The 17,773-nt window shown below is 43.3% G+C and overlaps 1 protein-coding gene across 2 annotated transcripts in view; it reads left to right on the top strand.

The window, feature by feature from the left end:
* Window positions 1–10,974, top strand: part of LOC129711147 (hepatocyte nuclear factor 6-like) — a 90,787-nt gene extending 79,813 nt beyond the window's left edge. The window contains exon 2 of one of the 2 annotated variants that reach the window (XM_055658583.1): window positions 10,162–10,974. In XM_055658583.1, coding sequence (XP_055514558.1) covers window positions 10,162–10,454 — 293 coding nt within the window. In that variant the 3' untranslated portion in view covers window positions 10,455–10,974. The remainder of the gene's footprint in view (window positions 1–10,161) is intronic. The other variant, XM_055658586.1, reaches the window with a different exon arrangement.
* The last annotated feature ends 6,799 nt before the right edge of the window (window positions 10,975–17,773 follow it).

Below are 17,773 nucleotides of genomic sequence, written 5' to 3'. Positions count from 1 at the left end.
CTGTGATAAATGCCTGTGTCAAGAAGCTACCATAGCGCACTCTTTTGTTTTTTTGTACAAAAATCCAAAAATTCTGGTATGAAATATTTGATATTTTTTCAAAATTAATCAAAATAAAACTGGTACCAAAACCAGAATGGATTATTTTTGGAATATCGGAATGTAACCCTGAACTAAACGTGTTTCAGAAGAATTTATTTAATTACGGGCTAATAATGGGAAAAAAGCTTATACTTAAATTCTGGAAAAATGCGCCCACACCAACAATAAAAATGTGGATATCAAATATGTTTGAAACATTACAGCTGGAAGAGATGAGATTCCTCTTAGCAGGTAAAGCAGACCAATTCCAAAAGACGTGGTGTATGTTTCTGGACCTATTACAAGTATGAAGTGCAATAGTAATTTAAAAAAATACATAAATGGTATCAGGACCTGGTAACGGGAGGTAAAACAACAAAAACAGACTTGGTTGGTAGTCCCCTTTCTGCGGAGTTTAATGTTATAATAGAGTGATTGTTCCTATTTTCTTTTTCTTTCTTTTCTAGGGTCTACTTTCTCACTTTACTTCCTTCTCTAACTTCTTTTCTAAGGGGCTTTCTTTTCCCAACACTCTTGCACTTCACGACTCTTGTGCACTTTCTTTACTTTCTTTACTTCTATCTTTTTCTTAAAGCTCAAAAAAAAATGAAGCGGTACAAAAAATGTATTAAGATATATGTGTTGTGTAGTATTGTAATTTACCGTACTTCTAATAAAAATTAAATTAAAAAAAAAAAACATCCACCATAGCAGATTCCCCACATTCCTCACTGTGATGGAAGGCAATAAAGTCCAATCTTATTCCTCTTTATTCTCCCGCGGTCGGGGCATTCGAACCGTCCGCAGTGGTAATCACAATTTATAGGAGTAGAATTAACAAAGAGTACAATTTAATAGAAAGGATAATAAAAATCGCAAACTAGTAGTGATCATTAAAATTATGGTTGTAGATCATGTCTGGTGCATCTAATCAACTGGAATGCCTGTTTTTTCATTCCCAAATGGCAATCTCAGCAGATGGAAAAAGACGTAAAATCTTCAGCCTGCTGTAGACTTGTGTTCCGTCAGTAATCCTTGCAACACAACACAATGTTACACAAAAAAACTAACGGTTCCATATCTTTCATTCATAAGGTTTGGAGACACAAAGTATATTCCTTTCTTTCCTTTCGATTTTACGAGGGTGATCTGTTGTGAAAGAAAGCACATCTGCCCAATTAGTGTTCACAAGAAGGGTCTCGACCCGAAACGTCACCCCACCCATTCCTTGAGGGATGCCTTCATGTGCCGGTGAAAACGTTCCACAAGGCCGTTTGCTTGCGGGTGGTAGGCCGTTGTGTGGTGCAGCTGTGTGCCAAGCAGCTGGGCCATTGCTGACCACAGCTCGGAGGTGAACTGCGCACCTCCGACGGAGGAGATGTGCGCCTGCACGTGAAAGCGGGCCATCCAGTGGGCAGTGAGGGCACGTGCACTGGTCGCAGTGGAGGTATCCGAGAGCGGGACGGCTTCCGGCCATCTCATGAATCAGTCTACGATGGTGACACCTCTGGATGGTCCAACGATATCGACGTGGATGTGGTCGGAACGCCGGTGTGTCAGGGCGAAGACGAACGACGGTTCGACATTCACGTCCACTCCCTACATACTAGGGGCCACAGTTTACAAAGGCCAATTAACTTATAAACCTGGGAGACACAAAATGCTGGAGTAACTCAGCGGGTCAGGCAGCATCTCTGGAGCCGGCATCTCGGGTCTGATGTCAGAGGAGGGGGCTGGACAAAAATAAAATGTTGTCAGGGACAGTAAGACTAGTGGGAGAACTGGGAAGGGGGAGGGTATGGAGAGAGAAAGCATGGGCTATCTGAAGTTAGAGAAGTCAATGTTCATACCGCTGGGGTGTAAACTACCCAAGCGAAATATGAGGTGCTGTTCATCCAATTTGCGCTGGGCCTCACTCTGACAATGGAGGAGGCCCAGGACAGAAAAGTCGGATTGGGAATGGGGAGGGGGAGTTGAAGTGCTGAGCCACTGGGAGGTCAGGTAGGTTAAGATGGATATAACCTGGGATGTGGGAGGGAACCGGAGCACCCTGAGGAAACCCACACAAGTCACATGAAGAACATGCAAACTCCACACAAACAGCACCCGAGGTCAGGATCGAATGCAGGTCTCTGGGGTGCTGTGAGACAGAAGTTCTTCCAGCTGTTGGATGCCATCTAAACAGAGATGTTGAGACATCTCACAATGTAGCTTTGGAACTAACTACAGGCTGCTGAAAACTCCTCAAGTCCTCAGAGTCTGTTTAAGCTGGTATGGAGAGCTGGTCGCAATATTTCACTGCCGGGGAATAGTGTTGCATTTGTTACAAGTGCAGCAGCACTTTTCGCATGGAAACTCTGCGACACAGTAGCACAGCGGTAGAGTTGCTGCCTTCCAGTGCCTGAGAACCACGGTTCGATCCTGTCTGTACAGAGAGTGCATGTTCTCCCTGTGAACGCATGGGTTTTCTCCGGGTGCTGCAGTTTCCTCCCACATTCCAGACGTGTAGGTTTGTAGGTTAAATGGCTCCTGTAAATTGTCCGCAGGTTGTGTGGGATAGAACTAGTGTACGGGATTTGTAGGTTAATTGCCTTTTGCAAATTATCTCGGGTGTGTAGGATAGGGTACGGATCATCGCTGCTCAGCATGGACACGATGGGCCAAAGGGCCTGTTCCCATGCTGTGTCTCTAAAAGAGAATCTTCAGGCTGGAAATTAAAGGTGACCTGGATCTCAGGGCAGAAGGTATAGAAGCACACAGGTCAAGACCCCGTACACAAATTGTATTCAGACACCTAACATCTTGCTTCAGCCTCCTCTTGTGAGAATGTATTCTGAGACTCAGGCTTTATTCACAAAGAGATCTTACATACTGTTGAACAACCTTCAACTTGATCCCAGTATCGGATGGCCCTCATTGAGGAGGTCAAGATTGTGATAACTCTCAACACATTAATCTTTGGATCATACAGGCAAACGTTGTTGATCTTTGCTGTATATCGAACATGCCAGCCCCCCCCCTCCATAGCCTTAGGGTGGTCTTTAGTCCTTAAATTTTTCATTTTCTTTGCTTTCACCATTGCTCCCATTTCTATCTTGCAAACATTTTCATCTATATTTAACCCAGAATAATCTATTCCTTCTACATGAATGCAGTGCTTTCTTCTTTTATTTATTTATTGTTTAAGAAGGAACTGCAGATGCTGGAAAATCGAAGGTACACAAAAATGCTGGAGAAACTCAGCGGATGAGGCAGCATCTATGGAGCGAAGGAGATAGGCAACGTTTCGAGTCGAAACCCTTCTTCAGACTTGAGTTGAGTTTCTCCAGCATTTTAGTCTACCTTCGATTTTCCAGCATCTGTAGTTCCTCCTTAAACAACTCATTAATATATTGATTGCATTGACAAAGTATCCTTTCAAAATGATTTCATACGACAAACAACTTTCTCTCCAACTAGCTAATTTTCACTCTTCACCCTGGTAAAGGGTCCTGCACCCAAGACTTCAGACTTTTTTTAAAGAGACACAGTGCGAAAACAGGCCCTTCGACCTACCGAGACTGCACCAAGGTACACTAACACTATCCCACACCCTAGGGACAATTTAACCAAAGCCTATTAACCTACACACCTGCATATGTTTGGAATGTGGGAGGAAACCACAGAACCCAGATAAAACCCACGAGGTCACAGGGAGAACGTACAAATGTTGTACAGGCAGCACCCATAGTATGGATCAAACCCGGGTCTCAAACGCTGTAAGGTAGCTACTCCACCATTGTGCCACTGTGCTGCACACTTTATTTTGTCTCCTGCTTGGAACGTAGAGCTGTACAGCACAGAAACAGGCCCTTCAGCCCACAATGTCCATGCTGAACATGATGCAATGGTTGAAACTAATCTCTTCTGCCTGCAGGTGATCCATATCCCTCCACTCCCCGCATGTCCATGTGAGAATCCAAAAGCCTCCTAAGTGCCACGACTCTATCTGCCTCCACCACCACTCCTGGCAGCACATTCCAAGCACCTACTACCCAAACACTGTCTGATAGCTGAGCGTTTCCAGATTTTTTCTGTAATCTTTCTTTGTGAATAAATGTTGGTGGATTTCAGATGATCAACTACAACTGCTGAATGTTGTGATGCAGAAAACATTTTGTCTTACCTGAGACATTTTGTCTTACCTGAGGCCTATTCCACTTTAACCAAACATTTTTAAGTTCATTGCATACTTCATCACCGGTAACTTGCAAGGAGATTTTCCTTGAACATGACTAAGCTGTCACATCAATACTAATACCAATGTACGGACCATTTAATTAGCGGGAAAGATCCAGGGGGAACCTTGGGGTCCAAGTCCATAGCTCCTTGAAAGTAGCGACATTAGTAATCAGAAGATAGACACAAAATGCTGGAGTAACTCAGCGGGACAGGCAGCATGTGTGGTGAGAAGGAATGGGTGACTAGTACACTTGGAGAGAGTGGGAAATAACTTGCTTTCATCAGTTCTTAGGAGATACCCTTCAGTCATGGCTGACCATGGGTGTCTCCAGGGTGCTATTCCCTATATGGAGGACGTCTGTTCGTGACTTTGTTTAACGTGGGGAGACAGCTGCACAGACAGCCACCCCACGGTCCTTGACTGATCTGGGTCAGGATCCAGTGGCATGGAGTTCAAGACGACCGGAGACCCTTTTCTACTGCAGCCTTCATCCGCCTTCCCAGCCGTTGTGACGCTCCCCTAAGGTCAGCCATCGTCCTCCGCCTGTTCCAGCGTTGAGGTCTTGGTTGGATTGCTCTTTGTCAGATACCCCCCACCCCCCCTCGATAGGCACGTGAAATTGCAGGGAATGGAAGGGTATTGATTATACGCAGGCAGATCAGATTAGATTAGTTTGTCATTATATTCAAAACCCAGATGTGGGTTCAATTGCCTGTTCCTGTGCTGTACTTTTCTATGTTCTATGTTCTTTTTCCAACCCAAAACATTGATTGTCCATTTCCTCCTTAGATGCTGCCAGACTCATTGAGTTCCTCCAGTATGTTGCTGCAGGGTCCAGCATCTGCAATCACTTGTACCACTATTTAATTTTCACTTTTGCCTTTAACTCTTTCTGCTTTGTGCCGTTGCTGTTGCTGATGTAGGTGCTAAAATCCCAGATCTTCGATGGCTTCCTCACTGCGGTTTCTTGCTGCAGAAACAGTCCTTCTGCAAAGAACTCAGGGGAACACCGTAAATGCAGTCGGTAGAGCTGAGTTCTCATGGGGCCAGAGACCCGGGTTTGACCCTGACCTCGGGTGCTGCTGTCTGTGTGGAGTTTGCATGTTTGTCCTGTGACCGCGTGGGTTTCCTCCAGGTGCTCCCATTTCCTCCAACATCACAAAGACATGTGGGGTTTGAAGGTTAATTAGCCTCCGTGAAACTGCGCAGAGTGGATGAGAAAGTGGGATAACATAGAACTTGTGTGAACGGGTGATCGATGGTCAGCATGGACTCAGTGGGGTGAAGGGCCTATTTCCCTGCTGTATCTGGGACTGTGAATGTTCATGGTTGGCTACCTTGGCTTTGGATAAGGAGTTTTGTGCTCTTTCTTCAGATAATGAAGCATATTGCTACTTGTAATTGATACCCCTGTGATGGTTGACTTCTGGTGCATCCATAGCAAACAATCACTCCAGAGTTTCTCTTGTGCTTTGAACAATGGTATGGAACTCCTGCCAACCCGACTGGTCCACAACTATAAATTATAGTTATATCCCTACTTTGCGTTGGATAATAGGGTGGCTGGAATCACTGCTTCCAGAACCAGGGGTCAGAGTTTAAGAATAAGGGGTAGGCCATTTGGGACTGAGATGAGGAAAAACCGCTTCACCCAGAGAGTTGTGAATCTGTGGAATTCTCTACTCACAGTGGATGCCAATTCACTGGGTGTTTTCAAGAGAGAGTTAGATTTAGCTCTTCGGGCTAAAGGAATCAAGGGATCAAGGGGGAAAGCAGGAATGGGGCACTGATTTTAGATGATTTATAGGTGCTCATTTGATATCATTATATATTGCTCCTTTCGCTTTTATGCCGACTTTGCAACAAATTATATACCCAAAGATTTACTCAGTTCAAGTATGTTTCAGAACCCTTTCACGGCACAGGGGCACATCTCATAGAGCCGCTGCTTCACAATGCCAGAGACCCAGGTTCAATCCTGACCTCCCGCACTGTATGTGTGGAGTCTGCACGTTCTCCCTGTAACTGCATGGGTTTCCCTCCCACATCTCAAAGACGTGAGGTTTTGTAGGTTAATTGGCCACTGTAAACTGCATCCAGTGTGTGGGAAATGGACGCAAAAGTGGGATAACATAGAACTAGTGTGAACGGGTGATTGATGGTCGGCGTGGACTCGATGGGCTGAAGGGCCTGTTTCCATGCTATAGCTTTCAATCAATTAATTCCATCAATTGGAACGATGACAGTGGAACTCCATCATTTTCTGCAATATCATTCTCACCCATCACCACCTACTTCCAGAATGTTATTTGCTCCAAATGTCCAAATTGGACCATTTAAAAACTAATGGTTCACACACATGATTGTATAAAGACAACATTTATTGTATTAATGTAAATGCTTGTATCTGAGCAACACTTTTGTATGATCCCACCCTTTCCATTTGAGGACCGTTGAGCAGAATGTCATCATATTTTCTGCAATCTTTTACAACTACAGTCATAGAGTGATAGATTGTGGAAACAGGCCCTTCGGCCCAACTTGCCCACACTGTCCAATATGTCTCAGCTACACTAGTCCCACCTGCCCGCATTTGGTCCATATCTCTCCAAACCTGTCCTATTCATGCAGATGTCTAACTGTTTCTTAAATGTTGGGATAGTCCCTGCCTCAACTACCTCCTCTGTCACCTTGTTCCATACACACACCACCACCCTTTGTGTAAAAAATTTACCCCTTAGATTCCTATTAACATTTTTCCCCTTCACCATAAACCTATGTCCTCTGGTCATCGATTCGCATACTCTGGGCAAGAGACTCTGTGCATCCACCCGAACTATTCCTCTCATGGTTTTATACACTTCTATAAGATCAGCCCTCATCCTCCTGCGCTGCAAGGAATAAAGTCCCATCCTACTCAGCCTCTCCTTATCGCTCAGACCCTCTAGTCTGGCAACATCCTTGTAAATCTTCTCTGTACCCTTTCCAGCTTGACAACATCTTTCTTATAACACGGTGCCCAGAACTGAACACAATTGATTAGTTCAGTTAAGTTTGGTTTATAATTGTCACGTGTGCCAATGTAGTGTGATAAGCTTTTTTGTTGCGTGCTATCCAATCAAAGAAAATACTATACAATATTACATTCACAGTGTACAGAAATAAAGATTTAAAAGAGTGGAGCGATTGTAATGTATGATAGCAGGTCAGCTTCTGAGACTGGCACGCAAAGATTTCTGTAAGGTAACTGACGGATGTGACTGATATTTCCCACAGTGTAACCTTTTCTGAGTAGTGGGCAGCACGGTGGCACAGCGGTATGCCTTCTCCCCATAGCCTCTGATGCCTCTAACCTCTGCAATGGAGAGATACAGTATGGATTATGTGCAGGCAGATAGGAGTTGGTCTTGGCATCATGTTCGGCACAAGCGTTGTGGCCGAAGGGTCTGTTCAGTGATGTCCGTGTGCAATGATAAACAGGTCGGGCAGAAGCAGTGAATCAAGCATTGGTGCCTCTCCAGAGATAATTTAATCTCCATCTCTTTCCTGTTTCCCATGGGATTTGCTCCTTGTTTTCATGTCAGGGGCAAATTGTTGGTTATAGGTAGCAGCTTTTAACAGCCAATGTCTGTCAAATGAATGCAGCAGAGGCTGCTGTGCACCAGAAATCCTCATTAACCACTGGTAGGATGCCAAGTGAAATCAGATGTACTCGGACAAGTTGAGCTTTAACACTGCCATGGCTGATTTTCTGATGGTCACTATTCAAACTTAAAATGATTATGCATTTGAAGCAGGTGCAAATGGGTCTAATTTCCAGGGAATTGACTGGTGAGACCCAAGATTATCACATTTATACAATAAATGTTATCTATGTGCCCAGAATGAAAAGGGGACAAATGGGTGTTAGAAGAGAAGAGAAATGTAAAGCAAGAGGGAGGGGTTTAAGTGGAAAGGGGACAGGGGAGGGGGGTGGAGGACAGGGGACAGGGGTGAAGGGGGATAGTAGTAGGGGAAATACATGTGCACCAGGGTGGGAGCTAATGGAAGGAGAGGTGGAGGGGTGGGGTGTGTGTTACCTAAAATTGGAGAATTCAATGTTGGGTTGTAAACTACCCAAGCAGAATAGGAGGTGCTGTTCCTCCAGTTTGCACATGACTTCACTCTGGCAATGGAGGAGGCCCAGGACCGAAAAGTCAACTTGGGAATGGGAAGAGGAGATAAAATGGTTGGCAAGCGGGAGATCCAGTAGGCCTTGGCGGACTGAGTGCAAGAGTTTGTTGAAACTGTCACTGAGTCGACGCTTGGTCTCAGCGATGCGAAGGGGGCCATGTTGGAATGCAGTAGAATGGTACCAGTTTTTGATAGATATGGATTTTTGTGTCCATTTTAAGGGCACTTTACAATTCATACCTGCCGAACAACCCAAAGAAAGCAAAATGGTTTGCATGGATCTATGTGAGGAGGCAAAGGGCATGAATCTCTCCTTAGCTAAATTGAAAAGCATGGTCGCAAACTATAAATGTATGTTGCACATGTTCTCTCAAAGTTAAATCAGGTACAGGACACGACCTATAGAGGAAAACTGAAAGATTGGAGTGTGATAAAGGTTACAAAATTGTTAATAATTTCAACAGTAAATAAAATCTGGAAGAAAGCGATGGCGCACTTGTAAAAGGCTGTCAGTAATTATGGAATTATAGAATTATGAGTAACCGTCGGACCTGAGAATCTCAGCCACAATATACAGAGATTTACAAAAGTGTTCTCCAGGGACTTGGAACAGACTCCATCTCAAACCCTAAACCCGTATATACCCAAGTGTATTTCGTCATTCTCGTTCAGCCTGTGCATACCCATCCAATCTTGACCCTCGACCGAAGCCTATAACATCAAGCTTGTGGCATCGTTCAGGCGTGTTTCTGTCCATTCACGAGTAGCCTGTGTGCATCACTCAAACCACTGTATCTGTGTCTGAACCCAAACTTGCCTCACTACTGGTATCAGGCTCCAATCCATGTATCTCCATCATCTACTTATTGGAGTCCACAGGCTGAGCATACTTGGAAAGTTCCGCCATGTGTATTTGCCTGATAACATTTACGGCTATTTAGACTGATAAGAGCAAGTCCGTATTTTTGGAGATACAGGAGACGACAGATACAGGAATCCAGAGCAAAATTTGCTGGAGGAACTCGTGCGGTCAAGCAGCGTCGTCTGTGTGGGGGGGGGGGGGGGGGGGGGGGGGGACTGTTGATGTTTGACAGGAGGGAACTGCAGATGCCGGAGATAGACATAACAATGCTGGAGTAACTCAGTGAGTCAGGCAGCGTCCCTGGAGACAAAACAAGGGACCCTTCTTCAGTCTGTGCTGTATGCAACGGCTGATGGGGTGAAAGGTGAAAGGTGACTGGGCTGGGGGGACTGGGGGGGGGGGGGGGTCTTCCGACTGCTGGGGGGGGGGGGGGGGGGGGGGGGGGTTGGTTGGTGGGGGTGGGGAGGAGGAACAAGAGCGGAGATGTGGGGAACCGAGGAGACCCGTGTGAGGGTCTCATCTATGATGGAAGAGGCGAATCCCCGTTCCTTAACAAAATGAGGACATCTCGGATGTCCTGGTATTGAACACCTCATCTTTGGTGTCAGCAGTTCCCTCCCACACATTCAGACTTTCGTTCCCCGTTTCGTGGACATATGACAATAAAACACACCTCGACTCTTAACCTTTGGCATCTGCAAGTTATTTTTATTGCGTTTAAAAGAGTATTCTCAATTTCTCTTTTTTTTTTAATTGTTCTCTTCTTTTTGTATCTCCCCACCTCACCCACCCACCCACCTCCCTCCCTATGCCCTCACCTTAGCTTGCAAGCGTAAAGAACAAGAGCAAAACCGAGACCGAGCCACCACCCCCAAAAAGCAAAGGCTTGTCTTCACCGACCTCCAACGCCGCACCTTGATCGCCATATTCAAAGAAAACAAGCGGCCGTCCAAAGAAATGCAGATCACCATCTCGCAGCAGCTGGGGCTGGAACTCAACACGGTCAGTAACTTCTTCATGAACGCACGCAGACGTAGCATGGACAGGTGGCTGGATGAACCTTCCGGAGCCAACCTGCCCCCGGTATCCGCTGCAAGCACTTTTACCAAAGCGTGAACAGAGAAGAACTCAGAGAGCGCCTGGGGAGGAATCTCTCTCTCTCCCTTCCCTAGCGGCAGGGGGGTCTTCGCCACTTCGCTCTGGAATTAAGACAGGAAAAAAAAACCCCAAAACAACAACAAAACCAAAAAAAAAGGCTTTAAACCAAATAAAAAAGACACGATTTTTAAAATAGATAAATTCCAAAGAAAAAAAATCCAATCGGAGACACGTGTACACCTTTCTCTACGCCAGGGTTTATAGGGGCTGGTGGAGAGATAAGTTGGACGAGTGTCACTGGATAAAACATGCGGGTCTGGAAGCACAGAAGATAAAAAGTACATATTCGGGTAATTTTCATGACAAACTCTCGCACTATAAAGGTCATTTTAGAATAGCCTGTATGAGGAAATGACCTAGTCATAGACTATATTAAAAAAAAGTGTTTGTTGATACTTAAGTCTGGATGGAATTTATTTCCCAAATGTCTCTTGTTACCAAAGAAGATTAAACACAAAAAAAACGAAACCAACTTGGAATCCAAAGAGAACTTCCTTCTCCCTTGCCCCCCCCCCCCTTCAATATTCTCCACATTCCCCTCAGTCCTGCCCCTCCCCCCCACACCCCACTCCTTTGCCCCAAAACAAAAAAAAATAGTTCGAGATCGATTTGTCACTCAATGGCTAATTGCAGAAACGAGAGGGAACCGTGTGCCAATAGCAACAGCTGCCTTAATGATACTCAAATAGGATGGTACTACATGACTTGTTGTTGCAATATTTACAAGACGACTTGTGCCATATACAAATACAAACAAAAAAAAAACACAAAACAGAATTTTTTTTCCACGAAAATAAAGTCTTTTTTAAATGTCTCGGTCTATCGTACGAGGCAATGACATCACTGGAAAATGAATTTTAAAAAAATGCGGGTAATGTGTACCACCTAACGATAAGGTTCTTTTTCACTGAACTGATATGCTTTGCTGTGGAAGTTAGGCACCTTGACAAAGACAAAAGTTTAAAAAAAAACCTAGTAGAATTAAACGGAAACTTACCAGATTCACAAAAGAACCAAACAAAAATAATCATGATTTTGGTGTGTAAAAGTAATAACATTATGATGAATAGTACAATGTTAAAAAAAAAAGAATATTAAGGTACTATAGAAGTGGCACAGATGGAATGTCTGATCAGTATGTCGCTAAAACTTCTCTAATGTTGTTTCTGTCTTGTGATGTGGTAAAGCTTGATTCTTTAACCAAATCTAGTAGTATTAAGTAGGAAGCGGAAAAAGCTTCCAGTTGTGAACTTTGTAGAGACATTTATAGTGAGTACCAAGGCGGCTACCTCACTGAATTTCAATTGTGATTTTAAAATCACGTCTGATACCAAAGAATTTCTTGCACGATCTGCGTTTTGAAAACTTTACCCGCTCTCGAACCTCACAGTCTTCGAAAATTGCAAACTTGCCCTGATACCAAATATACTCCTCAAACCGTTCACTGCGATGCAGGAAACCGCTACAGAGAGTGACCACAAGATGAGTGCCTTGCTTGAGCTAAAGCGATGATATCTGTAGATCCCTGGGCGTTGAAACTTGTGTAAACCTCAGTTTTAGAATCAAGAGTTTTCTGCCCTAAGCCTTTCACTCAATTGCGAAGTAATCAGGGGATGGGGGGAGGAGGGGGGTCGATGGGGGGAGGGGGGGGGGGGGGGGGGGGGGGGGGTGGTAGTTGACTACTTTTGATTGAGACAATTGGGAAAGAAGGGGGTCACTGTCCTTGGATTTAAATCTGGACGGTGGGGTTAACCGATCGGCCGCAGGGCAATTGTTGTGGTTGGCTCAAATCAATGTTGAACCCCTTGGTAAGAATGCATGATATTAGTGCACATGTTTTGTCATTTTATTAAACAGAAGAGTGTGAGTCTGGGATTGTTATTAAAAAGCAACTTATTCGGAAGTATCGGTTTTTGCATTGTTGCAAAAAGCATAATATATGCTGTCTGTTTTATGTGTGTCTGCGTGTCAGTGTGTGTGTGTGTGTGTGTAATATGTACGTATGTATTTATTTAATTTATGATTTTTTTAATTTTTTTTTGCTCATCTGCATTTTAAAACATTGTGCTTTTTATAAAATAAAAGTAATTGCAGGCATAACCAAGTATGTAACTAGTTTCGGGGATTGATGTCCGAGTTTGGGATTTGGAGATTCATGGACAAAAAGGTGTCTATATATATATTACATCTAAATAAATATTCGATAGAGCGGGGGGAAACTTCCAATATTCCTCATGTAGCTCACACCCGCCTTGGTTGGGGCTGTGGCTTGGGGTGATTCTTATAAATAAAGTACATATGGAATTCAAGGAAACATTGAGGAATGGGAGCATTTAGATTTAAAAAAAATATGGATTCATGTGAAGAGATGGCCGCGTAAGTATTTTCTGGGAATTTCACACTGAATCAAAAGAGTTTGTGAATACTTCCAGAGAATCTCCGTGAAGTGGAAACTGTCCATTGAACTGTGATCACCTTCTGAATAATCCCATAGCAAATTACTGTTGCCCAGGTTATACATTTCACAGTGTGAGTTTAAAATGACATGTAGTTGCACATTCTTTGTCGTGCTTGGTCCTACCGTAATGCCCTGGGTCTATTTGGGATTAAGCATACTTTATTTTATTGCATGGATGAAAATTAATCGATAAATAAATGAATTTAGTCTCAGCAAGGATTATGTGTTAGTGAACCATTGCTGTTAAATAGTTCATCACATTGTAGGTCCCTGTGAATGAAATTGAAAAACAACAGTGTTACTTAACTGCACGGAGAAATCCCTTTCCCAAATAACCTCCTGGGAAAAAAAGCCAAATTAAAAAAATCCGACGTTAGTTTTCATAGAATATACACATTATGCAATGCTTCTATGTGTAATGCAAGGTGATTTGAAGCATTTTTAATAGTGCTCTCGTGGCTTACACTAATTCTGGATTATTATTTCATTATTTTGTGAACTAAACTCCAATTTCCATCGAGCGTACTCTCTACTCTGCGGTTTAATTAATAACAGAACGGATCACTTTCTGCACGGTAGCGGTGAGGTTTCAGCGACAATCCCCAGTTAAATAGATGCATTACAGAGCAAGTACAATCATATTTTAGTCAACGCCCCACTCAAGAGGGGTTGACTGAGGAAGCAAAGCAAACCTTCTCATTTGCACATGTATAAAAACTCATTGTCGCTCATCTTCATTTCAGCTCTTAAAAACACAGAACGTGTGCACTAACATTCTGGTGGTTTGTGACTGGCTTTAATGATACCAAAGTGTTCTAAGAATATACCAAAGTTCCCATCGCTGCGGGTGGGCAAATGACACAGACCGTGCAAGTTTTGACAATTTCTCAGAAATACCTCAACTATTAATGTATAGTTTATGTGATAAAATACTAGCTAGTTTTGGAAATTGTGACTTGAAGCTTTATACTGTTAAATTATAATTTTGCAGAAGGTAGCATGTATACTTTGATGCGTTCATGGAAGACATATGAATGTTATGGCAATGAATTAGAAAGATGATGCTGGTTGATTAAGGACCCTGGAGTTTACAATTTTCATACTTTTACAGTCCTTGGAGGTAATTTTCTGTTCCGATGTGTTTCTTTCTGAGTCATGTCTTAATACAGTATTTATAAGTGTTATGTGTTCAGCTGTACCTGAAAAAGACGATGAACTGAACTTATGATTTATGCATGAATATGTACTCTTTATAGAGCTAATGTATGATTAGTATTGGGAAATGATTGATTTTAAATCCAGATTTCATTTTGAATAGGAATTATGCATGGAAACTGTTATTTGTTGCATATTGTGGAAGAATCTTTGTATATATTGTGTTGTGATGACACTCTGACTGAATCGAGAGGTGCTGAGGTTGTGCATTAACTGCAGAAGGTGTCGGCCTACAGTCATCGCCCTGGAACTGAGCCAACTAGCTCTTATGGAAGGAATTCAATATCTAGCTGAGCGAGGCCGGCTATAGAGTACGGATAGGAAGGCAGCAAGTGAGAAAAGATGTCCATGATTCTGTGTATACATTTGAAAAAAAAAATGAAAAAAAAAGCTTGAACAAATAGAGATCTTGACAATACAGTTTAGACAAAACAATTAAAAAATATTCCCGCTAGTCTTTTTTTTTTCTTTTCAAAGTAGTTGCTTTCTTTAAAATCTCATGGAAATATACATTGAATCGAAGTAAGTGTCTTTTGTGTTAATAAACGGACAATCAACTTAGACATTTTCTCAGACTCACGTTTTCTCCAAGTCAGCTTCATAATGAAGAGGTTCGCGTTTGTAATTGATAATTGAGGCAGGCGTCTGGTTTGGTTGAGCTAATAAAGAGTGATTCTGCATCTTTTGTGTTACTGACAGACTCGGCAGCATTTAAACCTTCAGCTGAAACCTCCATCATTTCCGCAGGCCCGAGAGTGGCGGTAAAGGGAATCGTACGATTTAATGTTTCATTTGAGTCAGGTGGCCTCACGATTTTCAAGCATTAAAATTCATTAGAACTTATCGCCTCAATAGAATCCAAGGGAAGAAAGTTACAGCTGTTAATAAGGCAAAAGCAGCGAACCACACTCAGAGTAGGAAGCATTGAACTGAACAATGTCATGTTAAGTTCCTGCTTCTATTTAATGAGGGTGACCCAGCTAGAATATGAAAGTGGCACGTGGATTTTACCCTGAGCTAATTCATATAGAGGGAAAATAATTCTGCCAACGTAACTGGTTCAATTTCTAATTCCACACTGGATTCAAGCATTAGACAGGCCTAATGACACTACTTGTAACATCTCAGTATATACGTTGGCCTTCTGACATTAGACTGTGGTATTGAGTTCAGAGATTCTGCTTCTGCCTAACGTCATGTGTCTTGCGTGGAATGTTTGTTGAATAAAGGAAAATGTAAGTCAGAAACATGAGCAGATTGGAGTATAGATGGTGAATTAATCAAATGGGCCATCTACAACTTTACACATGTATCACTATATGATGCATCTCTTTGCTCCAAGGATTGTGTAAGGAAATGGATAGCTGTTCATAAGTGCCACGTGGGATTTGAACCACATTTGTATTGTTCTCACATCCCCGTTATCACAGGCACAAAGCTGCAATCTCTCAAGGATCTCAGTTTAGTGAAAAGGGAGGATGTGTTTAGGAAGGGACTGCAGATGCAGGTTTACACCGAAGATAGACACAAAATGCTGGGGAGAAGGAATGGGTGACGTTTTTTGGGTTACTCAACCCGAAACGTCATCCGTTCCTTCACCCATCACCCGAAACACCACCCATTCCTTCTCTCCAGACGTCTCCATGCTGCCTGTCCTGCTGAGTTACTCCGGCATTTTGTGTCTATCTTCAGGGGGATTTGTTTGATGTGCCACACGATCTGAATAACATATTTGTAAGACTCAAGTGCAGATCGGTGAACTCGCTCTGACGTTCCTAAACTGAGAGACTGGGAGTTAGTTGATCTTTTCCTCTTGTGCAAGCAAAGGCTTTGCAAGTCACGGAAGTCTGGCATTAAATAAGGGGCGTCGGTCTCGACAGGAAGGTAATATTGCTTTGTATCCATTTCGGAAATCTGTGCACATGTGGGGGGAAGATGTAATGCTAACTAACCAATCCATCATTAAGCGAACTGCCATCACCATTGTTCCTGGCGATTATGTAAAAGAGATCGAGTCAGCACATTTTGGGCTAAGAAACGTATTCTATTACAGTCAGGACAGTGTTGGTCTTGCGATAAGATTCAGACATCTGTGGCAGCTGAATATGTGATGTTGGTTTTGGGAATCTATTCAAGGTGTAAAATTGTGTTGCCTCAGCTTCTTGGACACGTTTGTCAGAATGTGACTGTATGGCTCCAAATCTGTTTCAAATAACCTCAAGACAGGCACTAATCTAGTGACTAATCTAGTTTCTATGCACAGGTTGGATTATGCATGGTCATGGGTGGCTGGGAGCAAGAGTGCAGTAACTCAATTTAACAATCATGAAAAGACTTGGAATTGGTTGACAATACAGCATCTAGATCTTTAAGGTACACAAAATTGCTGGAGAAACTCAGCGGGTGCAGCAGCATCTATGGAGCGAAGTAAATAGGCGACGTTCCGGGCCGAAACCCTTCTTCAGACTGATTTTCTTCGCCCCATAGATGCTGCTGCACCCGCTGAGTTTCTCCAGCAATTTTGTGTACCTTCGATCTTCCAGCATCTGCAGTTCCTTCTTGAACTCTAGATCTTTAATCCTGGTACCTATTTTTTGTTCTCTATTTGTCTGTACTTCCAAACCAGTTTTCAACCAAGACCAAGACCAAGACCTATCCCCCCCACCAACCCCCCCCCCCCCCCCCCCCCCCCCCCCCCCCCTTATAGACAGTCCTTGGTGAATTATAACAAATATAATAGAAATCGTCCAAATGAGTCCCGTTTTTACAGAATCGGATTTTGTTAACAAATTGAAAAATACACAAAAATAACTGCGTAGGGTAACCTCGTGTCTCCCCTGCACCAATAGTGACAGACATCAAAAGCACACAAGGCTGATTATACAAATAACAATTTCTAAAAGGTGGAGAGAGCGAGAGAGAGGAAGCAACTTTTGCCAGGAATGAGGACTTTTTAATGTAATGGTATTATGAGAATCCATTCATAAATGTGGGTGTCCATAAATCAGACCTCTGTAACCCAGGGATGGGCTGTACAGCAAAATTATAATCCAGTGGTTGATTTCACCACACGTGGCTGCAAATTCACATCTACCATCCCCTGACTGAGAAATCTGCCTTGTCGCTTTTTTGCACTTTGTCCACTATTTCATAGTTCTTTACCCATTGGAGGCCATTTGGCCCATCAAGTTTATGCTGGCTCCCAGAGCAACACCCCAGAGTTCCCCAGCAACCTACCCCCCCCCCCCCCCCCCCCCCCCACATACTCAGCAACATCCCACGTGAACCAATTTGCTTGAAACTTAATGCGTATTTTATGACTTAACGTTTTAATTAGATTGTGTTCTACAACATACAGCATTAATTCCTGCATTGCCCCGTGCTTTACCTGGAGGGAGGGAATGGACAAGTGAGACTTTGGATTGGGACTGAAGAAGGGTCACCTGTCACATTCAACTGGCCATCAGCGGTGAATTCATCGCGGTCATGTTACCCCGCTAATATTTCAGACCAAAACTACTACCACCGTTCCCTTCACCAGGAATTATGGGTTCCATCCAGTAGTTGGCCGACTGATCATTTGCCATTAAACCATTACGATCAC

This window comes from Leucoraja erinacea, chromosome 29 (genome assembly GCF_028641065.1).
Source record: "Leucoraja erinacea ecotype New England chromosome 29, Leri_hhj_1, whole genome shotgun sequence".
NCBI lineage: Eukaryota > Metazoa > Chordata > Chondrichthyes > Rajiformes > Rajidae > Leucoraja > Leucoraja erinaceus.
Note: the sequence above shows the minus strand (reverse complement) of the source record. Positions and strands in the feature narration are given on the sequence as shown.